General features: G+C 37.9%; 1 protein-coding gene across 23 annotated transcripts in view; it reads right to left on the bottom strand.

Moving 5' to 3' along the window:
• Positions 1–12126, bottom strand: part of TRIP12 (thyroid hormone receptor interactor 12) — a 155523-nt gene that overhangs the window by 104749 nt on the left and 38648 nt on the right. For all 23 annotated transcript variants that reach the window (XM_073020115.1, XM_007966541.3, XM_038001432.2 and 20 more), the window contains exon 2: positions 7054–7200. In XM_073020115.1, coding sequence (XP_072876216.1) covers positions 7054–7151 — 98 coding nt within the window. In that variant the 5' untranslated portion in view covers positions 7152–7200. The remainder of the gene's footprint in view (positions 1–7053; positions 7201–12126) is intronic.

Below are 12126 nucleotides of genomic sequence, written 5' to 3' on the forward strand. Positions count from 1 at the left end.
CTGAAGCAGGACAACTGCTTAAACTCGGGAGGCAGAGGTTGCAGTGAGCTGAGATCCCACCACTGCACTCCAGCCTGGGCAACAGAGCAAGACTGTCTCAAAAAAAAAAAAGAAAAAAATGCATATGATACAGTTAATGAAGATAGTAAGTCACATTACAATATATAATTCTATCCTTAAAAAGAAAGAAATGAACCAAAATACAAATACAAAGCTGTCAAAAATGTCCTCTTACTCAAAAATCTTCCTATCTTTTAAGAGTCTGTTAAACTCTGCACCTTCTACAAACTCTTAAGTATTCCTATAAACTTACAGGAGTTACAAGACTCAAGTCTTCTTTTCTTCCCAGTACATGTCATTTATCTTCTAATGGGCAATTCCTGTCTTGCCAACTGTTTTAAAGCTTCTTTGAGACTGACTTATACTTCTCGAAGTCAACCTTTAAGGACTAGGACTGTAGTTTTTACATAACAAACTGGTAAGGATTAGCTAAACCAATTAAAAAGTCAGTTCTCCTGTACAGTGGTACAAAGGGAGATTAATAACAAAAACAAAGAAAAAAATAATAGAACAGGAGACTACATCAAAAATTATTCTCAGCCAGACTCATTCTTTAAACCTACTTTTTCAATGTGACCTCATTACTAGAGAAACAGCAATAAAACAAGAATAAGGGTTTTCTTCTTTATCAAATTAGCAGAAAAATACAAAATGCAGATAATGTGACTAGAACGAGAAAAAGCATTCTTTGCCCTGATGGTGATAATGTAAACAGGAAGTAAAAAATTAATGCACAACAAAGTTATTTGCAAAAAACTCCCGTGCACCAAGTAACTTCACTTCAGGGACCCTTTCCTGAAGAGGTATCTGAAATGTGAACATTTGGAGCATAAGCAAAAAAATTTTCCCCTACACCTACCTAACTATCCAAAAACTGAAAAAAGTAGCCATGGAAAATACTGTATGTTCATTCAGTGGATTATCTGGCCACCATCTGTAAATGATTACCAAAAGATCATAATGACATGGGCAATGTTAATGTTAGGGTATTGAGAGAAAAGAGCAGGATACCAAACTGTACACACAGTATGATCAGCTACATGCCAAAGTGTACAGATAAAAAATAAAACGTTAACACAGACTTTTCTCTGAATGGTTCTTATTTTCTTTTTGTAAATAAGAAAATATTTACAAAATATTTTCTTTTGTTTGGGATACTTTTTCTGTATGCCAAACCTTTGAAATAGTTTTTTTTTAAGTGAAAACACAACTCTATTTCTTTCTATATAATCAGTGGGGGGTTAAAAAAATCTCTGCTCTAAATATGTAAAGAAAAATAATAAATAGAAGGCTATATCCTATATGTCTCACAACTGAGTTTTTGCTGAGTAATACATAATTATTAAAACTTTGTAGGCAAATTTTTTGATGGGGTGAGAAGTAGGCAACTGTATACAAGCATTTCCTTTCATCATTCAAAAATTTCAGACAGATTCTAGTCAAATGTAAAAATGGACCCATAACAGAGGAAAAATTTATTCTTAGCATGGAGAAGGCAAAGGAAGAAAAACCAAATTGGTAGACTTCATTATTAAATTTTAAAATGTTGTAGAAATTAAAATAAACCATAAAAAAAAAACAGAAAAAAAATTTGTCCATGTTAGTTAATCAATACCTTCCACATAAAGGGCCCTGACAAAACAGTAAGTATCTCCAAAATTATACAAAAGGCACTAACAAACAGCTCAGAAAATAAATGCAAATGGCCACAGAGCAAATTTTTCCACTCTATAGTAAACAAAGAAATGCTAACTTTAAACCAAGGAATTCTTTTTCCCCACAAATTTTTCTTTTTAAAAAGGGTATGCTCTATTGACTAGGATTTGGCAAAATGAGCACACTCAAGAAGTATTAGTAGAAGTATTAAATTGGCCCAAGATTTCTGAAAGATTTAACAGATTTAGCAATCTGTTAAGAGTCTTCAAAATATTCATACCCTTAGATTCTGTAAACCCGTTTCATGAATTTGACTTGATAAAACCAGCTCACATTCAAGTATGATAGGCATAAGCAATATTTTTTACAGCAAAAATCTGAAGAAAAAACCTAGAGGCCCAAATTTAAATCATGGACTTTTATATTAAAGAAAATCATGGAGCCACTTTAAATTACCTCGTGGAAGAATGTTACAGAATTCCAGAAAATACATCTAGTGATAACATCATCTCTATTATTTGTATGTTGCAAGTATACATATATTGATCTCTGAATGTGGAATTTTGAAAAAACAAAAAGAAGCTACACATATAGAAAAGACTCTAAGAACATAGAACAGAAATATTAACCATGGTTATCTCTGAGTGGTAGGATTAAAATTATTTTCTTTAATTTTCCTGAAGCGTCCCAATTTTGTATTCTCAATATGCACTGTTTATATAATAAAATCAACATTGAAGACAACTACCACTAAAGCGATCTTAAAGTTGCTATAAAATTAAATTCAATCCTACCACTGCCACTTGAGAAAAACAAGAAAAAGCACATAGTATAATAAAAACACTACTGTACTGCCAAGAGGGAGGTGGTAGCCTGCAAATACCTGTACTACAACTGGAAAAGGCTAGGTAGTATCCCTGAGAGCAACCCAACAGAGAAGCAGTGGAAGGGAGTGATTTCCTATAGAAGAAAAAGAGAACAGGAAAGAGAGGAACAGGTCAGCTACAATAAAAAAAATTAGAGAGGAAAGGGGGAAAGAAAAACAATAGAAGAAGAATAAGATGTCTAGTTCGACTGTGGATAGTGATGAAGGATGGGTGAAAAGGAGAGCAGAGGTAAAATTAGGAGAGATTAAATATATCCTCAGACTCTACTTTCATTTAAGAATGAATTTAAACTATTTTTAAAAAGAAGCTATCTTGATTTGGGAGAAAGGCACAAGAGGTCACTGGAAGGAGGTTACACAAAGAAGACAGCTTAATGCAGAGGTTTAGAAGAAAACAGTGGGTCAAAAATGAATCCTAGCACAAATCCTAGGAGGGAAAACTGCTACTTAAATTCTAAACTAAAGTTTATACCCTCTTCTAAGTCCCTCATCATAGGGATCCAGTGGTCTGCAGTGAAACAGTATGGCATAATGAAAAGATTCACCGACTTGAACTCCTGATCAGGAGTTCAAGACCAGCCTGGCCAACATGGTGAAACCTCATCTTTACTAAAAATACAAAAATTAGCCAGGTGTGGTGGCCCATGCCTATAATCCCAGCCATTCAGGAGGCTGAGGCAGGAGAAACGCTAGAACCCACGGGGCAGAGGTTGCAGTGAGCCGAGATCACGCCACTGCACTCCAGCCTGTGTGACAAGAGCAAAACTCCATCTCAACAACAACAACAAAAAATATCAACCTGGGGGTTGAAAAGAAGGCCTTCAAAGTTCCTCCCAGTCTTGAGATTTTGTTATGAGCAAAAGAATCAAGCTAAGAAGGCAAAGTGATATTTAAAAGAGCCAGCATCTTCTCATCTCATTTGCATTCTTAAAACTAATAAGATGTTTTGGCTAAAGCTCTAAATTTCTATGTCCTGATCACACCCTTCACAATTGAGCATATTATTGACTGGCTTAAACTACATGAACTACAACAAGATTTGTCATTCTACAAATCTAATCGAGTTCCATCTCTGTTACAACTTTGAGCTACTTAAACCAACACATCTTAATCGCTAGTATTAACCACTTCCATTTATGTCCCACTACTTTATTATTTATTTATTTTTTGAGACAGGATATTGCTCTGCCTGTCCAGTCATAGTTCACTGAAACCCTGAACTCCTAGGCTCAAGTGATCTTCCCACATCAGCCTCCTATGTAGGTAGAAATATCAGTGTGTTCCAGTGTGTCCAGCTATTTTTATATATATATTTTTTGTAGAAACAGAACATTTCTACATGTGTCTTCTGACGACACATGATGTGTATTGCTATGTTGCCCAGGTTGGTCTTGAACTCCTGGCCACAAGTGATCACCCCACCTCAGCCTCCTCAAGTACTGAGATTACAGTCATGAGCCACCATGCTCAGTCTTACTCATTTTTTAAAATACATACTATGTTGGTGCAAAAGTAATTGTGATTTTTGCCATTAAAAAAAAAAAAATTTTTGCAAAAACCACAATTACTTTTGCACCAACCTAAATACACAGCTGGGCATACTGGCAGGCGCCTGTAGTCTCAACTACTTGCGATGCAGTGAGCTATGTCTGCATCACTGCACTAGAGCCAGGACAATAGAGTGAGACTCTGTCCCTAAAAATAAAATAAAAACATAATACAATTTTTAAAATTTCTTAGGCCGGGTGCGGTGGCTCACGCCTGCACTTTGGGAGGCCAAGCCGATTGGATCAGGAGTTCAAGACTAGCCTGGCTAAGATGGTGAAACCTTGTCTCTACTAAAACTACAAAAATTAGCCAGTCGCAGAGGCAGGCGCCTGTAATCCCAGCTACTATGGGGAGGCTGAGGCAGGAGAATCACTTGAACCCGGAGGGCAGAGGTTGTAGTGAGCCGAGATCACAGCACTGCACTCCAGCCTGAGTAACTCCGTCTCAAAAAATAAATTTGTAACACTGATATATAGAAAAAATGACCATGCTGAAACACTGTGGATTTTAGAAGCAATGTGCTGTTGATAGCCCAAAATGATTGTCAGTTCACATGCAAGAGTCCCAATGCAACCTGAGAATTAACGTGCATAAAACCTCAGTTGTTCAAAAGGTACAAGTTACTTATATGCACATACATACATATATGTACATCTACATGCAGTTTTTAAAAGACAGAAGAAATGTCAATAGTATCCAATGTCAACAGCACACCTTATAAGTGTGTAATTATGTTTTCTTTTTAGTTTTCTATATATTCAAAATAATCTAAAATGAACATGTAACGCTTTATTACAGGAGGAATAATATTTTTAAATCAGCCACATAGGCCAGGTGCAGTGGCTCACACCTGTAATCCCAGCACTTTGGGAGGCCGAGGCAGGCAGATCACCTGAGGTCTGGAGTTCAAGACCAGCCTCAACACTGAGAAACCCCGTCTCTACTAAAAATACAAAAGTAGCCGGGCGTGGGTGGTGCATGCCTGTAATACCAGCTACTCGGGAGGCTGAGGCAGGAGAATTGCTTGAACCTGGGAGGCGGAGGTTGCGGTGAGCTGAGATCGCGTCACTGCACTCCAGCCTGGGCAACAAGAGCGAAACACCATCTCAAAAAAAATAAATAAAATAAAATAAAATAAGCCACATAAAGCTGAGTGTGGCTGCTCCAAAGAATAACCTGAATGTAAAAGAGCAAAAATTTTCAGAACAGAGCTCTATATACTAAGCATAAGTGGTAAGAGCTTAACATGCTAAAATACTGAAGTTTATCAATAATCCTATCAAACAGCTATCCCCACTCTGTGGACTAAGACACTGAGGCTTCCTGAAACTCTTAACAAAAGACACAGCTATTTAACGGCAGAGGCAGAAATCACACACAAAGGCTGGGCGTGGTGGCTCATACCTATAATCGCAGCACTCTGAGAGGCCAAGGCTGGCGGATCACTCGAGGTCAGGAGTTCGAGATCAGCCTGACCAACATGGTGAAACACCATTTCTACTAAAAATACAGAAATTATCAGGGTGTGATGGTGCGTGCCTGAAATCCCAGCTACTTGGGAGGCTGAGGCAGGAGAATTCGCTTGAACCCGGGAGGCGGAAGTTGCAGTGAGCCAAGATCATGCCACTGCACTCCAGCCTGGGCTACAGAAACTCTGTCTCAAAAATAAAAAGAAAAAACAAAATCACAAAGAAAGCTGCCCTAGTCCAAAGTCCCTATACTTATCCACTTAAATAGTCTGACATCAGCATGATGTGCTTTGATTTATTCTTTACATTTGACATTAAAAATTTTTTAAATAATCTACTAGATAATATGTATTCACGGCTATGGCCTCAAATGGCTATAGGAGATAATCCTACTAGAATTTAGCGGCTGAGCGCAGTGACTCACGCCTATAATTCCAGCACTTTGGGAGGCCGAGGCGGGTCAATCACTTGAGGTCAGGAGTTTGAGACCAGTCTGACCAACGTGGTGAAATCTCGTCTCTATGTCTCAAAAAACATTAGCCAGGTGCAGTGGTGCACACCTGTAGTCCCAGCTACTTGGGAGGCTGAAGTGGGAGGATTTTTAAGCCTCAGAAGCAGAGGTTGTGGTGAGCTGAAATAGTGCCACTGCACTCCAGCCTGGGTAACAGAGTGATGAGACTCTCAAAAACAGAAAAATTTAACCATTAAATTTTTTTAGCTAAACATAATCAATTAAGCTAAACATAATCAATGTTAGTCCCAAAATTAGAGAACTAGGCCTTGCAAGAGGAGTTCTGAGTATTTTTTACATGGAATGACAGACCTTGGCTAAATCAGACTTGGAATATTACATTCAAGAAAATGCATCTGATCTGATTCTTCACACTACTTCTTACGTAACTACTCCAACTAAAAAGAAACACCGGACCACTAAAAACATAAGACAACTTGTTCACTAACAAAGTCAGAGTGCCTCACTACCCTGTTAATATCTATGTTGCCAAAAGGCATGATGAGGACAAAAGCTCAAAAGCTGAGTATCAAAACTCAAGTTCTTAAAACAAGTGAGGCTTCTTTTCAATAAAGTGTCATTAAGTCAACACATAAGGAAAAGGACCACGAATGGTGAAAGATGCGTTGTAATATACGTTTAAGGAAGTGAAGAGAAAGGGCAAACAAAACATGGCACACCATATGTTAAATTAGGTGTCTGAACATGTCAGTGGCTATGAGCTACTTCTTTGAGTCTAGCGCATCTGGGGAAAAAATTAGGAACTGCTTTGGATTCCAGTTTGCTTTTAAGTACTTGGCTCACAAATCAGGAAAAATTACCCATATGTAATGAACCATTCAAGTTTTGGACCTCACAATGAGGCTTAAAAATATTTTTTCTTGTATTCCCAATTCCATTTCAAATTACCATGAAATACGTACCTTCCTCCTATTGAGTCGTCTTGTGGTTGGGCCCCGGCAGTGTTCCTCTGTGAACGTCGCAGTGACCCCCCTGGATTGTTATTAGGCCGGTTGGACATTGGCACCTCTCTCTTGAAGGGACATACCCTTTCTAGACACTACCATTCACTAAAAGAAAAAATAAACAAAATTTATCAGATGTACAAAATACAATATGGGCAAGAAATGAGGGGAACTTACAGTGACGTGGGAATTTTCTGCGAACTATCTGATTTTACAGCCTTCACCCATGCCGCAATGTCTCATTGAACTGTGAACTCTGACTGATGAATGTGTTACAAAATGTCAGGGTACAATATATTCAAGGCATGTGGTCCAGGACTCAGCATATAAAATTAACTTAGATTTCATGGAATAGCCAGATAATTCTCAATTCAAAGAAAACACAGCACAGGTAGAAATGTCTTCGTTTCCACATTCTAGTACTGTGCAGAAACAGGCACTACACCTAAAGTCAAAAGATGATGGCTCAAGTCCTGTGACAGAACAGGTGTTAAAGAAGTTTGCCTTTGTACAAATCACTGCCTCTAAGCCTGGGATTCCTCAGACACAGAATTAACAACATGTCATGTCTTCTTCACAGTATTGTTGTGAATAACAAACGAAAAAATAAATACAAACAAAACTGTGGCCAGGTGGAGTGGGCTCACACCTGTAATCCCAGCATTTTGGGAGGCTGAGGTGGGTGGATCACCTGAGGTCAGTAGTTCAACACCAGCCTGGCCAATATGGTGAAACCCTGTCTGTACTAAAAATACAAAAATTAGCCAGGTGTGGTGGTACACACTTGTAAACCCAGCAACTCGGGAGGCTGAGGCAGCAGAATCGCTTGAACCTGGGAGGCAGGGGTTGCAGTGAGCCCAGATCATGCCACTGGATTCCAGCCTGGGTGACAGAGTGAGACTCCATCTCAAAACAAAACAAAACAAAATTGTAAAACTGTACTATCTTAATGAGCTCAATAGAGTAAACTGAGCAATGGTCCCAGATATTTTGGATTTTCAACAGCAGCTCTGCTGGCCGTGACCTTGGATAAAATAATCTCTACATTTAATTTACTCTTCTTTAAAACCAGTACGTTACCTACCTCAACAGAGCTGTCAGCAACAAGAAATTGTGAAAGTATTTTTATAAGTTTAACAATTTAACTCAAAACAGTTCTTAACCAAACTGAACTTTCTATAAGAAATTATCGTACAGATAAAATACCAACACTCAGAAAATTAGTTTAACTGATAAAACAAGCCAATATTACAATCATAGAATTACAACATGTGCAAATAAAATCTTTCACTATGTTTTGTAAGCCTGCAGTCAAATTTGAAGTGGAGTTCTTTCGTTACTTCTATTTACTGGGAAAGAGAATGAACATATGACATTATAGAAACTGGTGCCAAAGAGAATGCAAATTAATCATAATTAAATCTATTACTGTACTGGATTTTGTTTTAGAGATTCCTTGTACTGTAGTAAGAAAGTAGGTTTTCTTTTGGGTTACACTGTTGATACAATTCAGTAGAAAAAGACATATCACATATGTCCAAATCAATATAATAAACTTAACTAGAAAGTTCAAATTACTAATTTAAGGATAGTCAGTTTCAGAAAGAAAAAATAAATACAATTAAACATTAGAAGAGAGGCAGGCAGAGAGAGAAGAAAAGGTTAAACTTACACGTACTGATACGGAAAGATATGAAACTCTCATTTGTGTGTATGTATACAAAGACTTGTATATAAATTTCTGTATACTGCCCACATGTTAAAAATTCATGGAAAGATACATGAAACATACTTTGTTAATAATGACTGCCTTTGAGAAAGGACTGGGGGATCCGGAGTTTAGAATGAAAGAAATCATTTTTGTTGTCATTGAGACTGTTTATAAATTGATAAGGAAATAGCAGGCTGCTCTAGCATTAACAGCTTTAAGCACAGAGCTCTTGTGCCAAACTGTCTCTGCCCAAGTTCAATTCGTGACTCTAACACTAACAAGTTGTATATAATCTTGCATATACGAGTGTCTGCATACATACTTCCCTGTGCTTCAATCAATCAAATGAGGATAAAGAACTCACACAGCAGTTGTGAAGATCAAATAAAAACCCATGTAAACTACTCAATACAGTGCCAATCATATAGCAAGTGCTCAGTACATGTTAAGCATGATTATTACTATAAACATTTACTCAAAAGAATAAAAATATTTGTAGTAAAATCTAATATATCGGGAGAGGCTTCACCATAAAAATCACTGTCAATATGAGTCTTAATTTTTGGCAAAATATTTTCAAAAGTGAAATGTTTTCAATTAAGGGTAAACATCTCAATCACCTGTGAAGCTCTGTCAAAATATGAATGCCTGTCCCCCAACCTGAGATCCTCATTCACTGGGCACAAAAGTTGGAGACATAGTTTAAAAGAGCTTTCTTGGGTATACTGCAACACACCGAGAATTTCAGCACATTAAAGAATAAAAGTCCAGTCTTTTTCAAAATTCATCTCAGAAATTTCTCTACTTCAATCATCTCAATACCATTTCACCTGGACCCAAACAGCAAGGACAGATATAAGAGAATAGGATGATACTGTTGCTCTCACTTTAAAGAGCAAACAATAGTATTATAAACAAGGTTAGTAGTTGGCACCTGCCCACCTTCTGCTATTAAAACACCTACTGTATGTCATGGAGTGTTAAGTCATTCAAATGAAACTAAGTCACACTAGTTGTTTTGCCCCAGAGTCACCTAGGGAACCTTAACAATGCTCCCCAACATCTTCAGTGCTGGTCAACCAGCACCATCATCAGCCAGCAGCCTATCTGCTGATAATTCTTGAGATTTAAGAGGAAGAAGAGCAAGTAAGAACAAAGCTGTTTATAAAATTACTACCTGCTGTTAAAGCATAAATTCATATTTTTAAAAAGAGGCCAGGCTCTGTTAAACGTTGGAACTTTAATTTCCTGAAAGTAAATAAAAGATTAACATATGATGGATACAGGATCTCTCCCTCTGCCAGGTATCAATAAAACCAGAGAGCTGAAAGGGACCCTCAGAGATGATCAAGTTCAACCCCTTACACCTTACAGACAAATCCAAATGAAGAAAGTTCCCAGTAATCTGTTGAAGAACCAGTCTTCTGAATCCTGGTACTGAGCAGTTCTATACCCTCCAGAGGTATCACCACCTCAACTTTAAAAAAGGTTTAATGCTTCTTTGGCTTCAGCTAAGAACCCAGAGGCCAAAAGTTTTCCCTATGCAATGAATTCCAGAATGTTTTCCTTATAGATTATTCTGTACTGACTTGACCAATTACTTATGCCTACCATATGCTATTACTTTTTAAAACACAAGTGGGAATTACACTATTATACTGCTAAAAGTTATGTTTTCATAGCTGGTAGTAAATATGAACTCAAAGATTCCATCTTCACAGGTTAACTCCTAGTGTGAAACTGGAATTATAAACCCAATTTAATATCCCTATCAAATCCTGAAATATACTACTCTTTTCTAACCATGGCCACACCTTCATTTCTGTAAAACTAATCAAGATTTTTCACATAAAACCTTTGACATTCAGTCCTAAGGCACTGAAATAAAATAGAGAACATGTATGACTTTAACAGGAAAAACAAAAAGGCTAACGGATGTCTTCAAGGTTGAAAACAAATTCATGACAACTTTGATCACAGCTGAGTGTACAACCAACTTATTCACTGTTTAAGTTAAATGACTTTTGAATTTTATGTGAAAAAGTATTTAACTCTACATGCAAATACCACATAGAAAAAAAAACCAAAAAACAAAAAACAACCGGCTGGGTGCGGTGGCTCACATGAGGTCATGAGTTCGAGACCAGCCTGGCCGACATGGTGAAACCCCATCTCTACTAAAAATACAAAAATTAGCCAGGCATGGTAGTGCGTGCCTGTAATCCCAGCTACTTGGGAGGTTGAGGCAGGAGAATTGCTTGAACCCAGGAGGCGGAGGTTGCAGTGAGCCAAGATCGCACCCCTGAACTCCAGCCTGGTTAACAGTTAGAGTCCATTTCAAAAAAAAAAAAAAAAAAAAAGGTATGTTGTTGTTTTATATTTACATTTAAAAATTCATTCTTAAAATATGTATCAAGAACATTCCTTCAAGGAAAACTTAAACTGAAAACATTTTGGAATTTTTCCTTTTTTTTTTTTTTTTTGGAGACAGAGTCTCACTCTGTTGCCCTGGCTGGAGTGCAGTGGCATGATCTTGGCTCACTGCAACCTCTGCCTCCTGGGCTCAAGTGATTCTCCTGCCTTGGCCTCCAGAGTAGCTGGGATTACAGGCGCCTGCCACTATACCAGGCTAATTTTTGTGTTATTAGTAGAGATGGGGTTTCACCACATTGGCCAGGCTGGTCTTGAACTCATGACCTCAAGTGATCTGCCCGCCTCAGCCTCCCAAAGTGCTGGGATTACAGGTGTGGGTCATTGCACCTGACGGGAAATTAATTTTTCTGCTAAATTCTTAATATCATACACACACAAATAAAGGTTTTAAAAAAAACCCAAAACATGTTTTTAAAATCCAATCCTTCCTCTGGTACAGAACTTTTAGAACACCGAAAGAAATCAACTGCAAAAAAATAAAGCCAGGCACAGTTGTGGATGCCTGTAGTCTCTACTACTGGGAGGCTAAGGCAGAAGAATTACTTGACCCCAGAAGTTTGAGGCCAGCCCAGGCAACACAGGTATACAGACCTTGTCTCTATAAAAAGCTTAAAAATTAGCCACGCAGGACAGTGCACACCTGTGGTCCCAGCAACTCAGAAGGCTGAGGTGGAAGATTACTTAAGCCTGGGAGGATAAGGCTGTGGTAGGCTGTGATTACACTACTGCACTCCAGTCTGGGTAACACAGGGAGACCCTGCCTCAAAAAAACAAAAAACAAAAAAACAAAAAAAACAGCCACACATTGCAATACTGACATTCTGTTCAACAACTGACCAGATATATAACGGTGGTGCCATAAGATTATACAATACCATATTTTTACT

This window comes from Chlorocebus sabaeus, chromosome 10 (genome assembly GCF_047675955.1).
Source record: "Chlorocebus sabaeus isolate Y175 chromosome 10, mChlSab1.0.hap1, whole genome shotgun sequence".
Classification (NCBI taxonomy): Eukaryota; Metazoa; Chordata; class Mammalia; order Primates; family Cercopithecidae; genus Chlorocebus; species Chlorocebus sabaeus.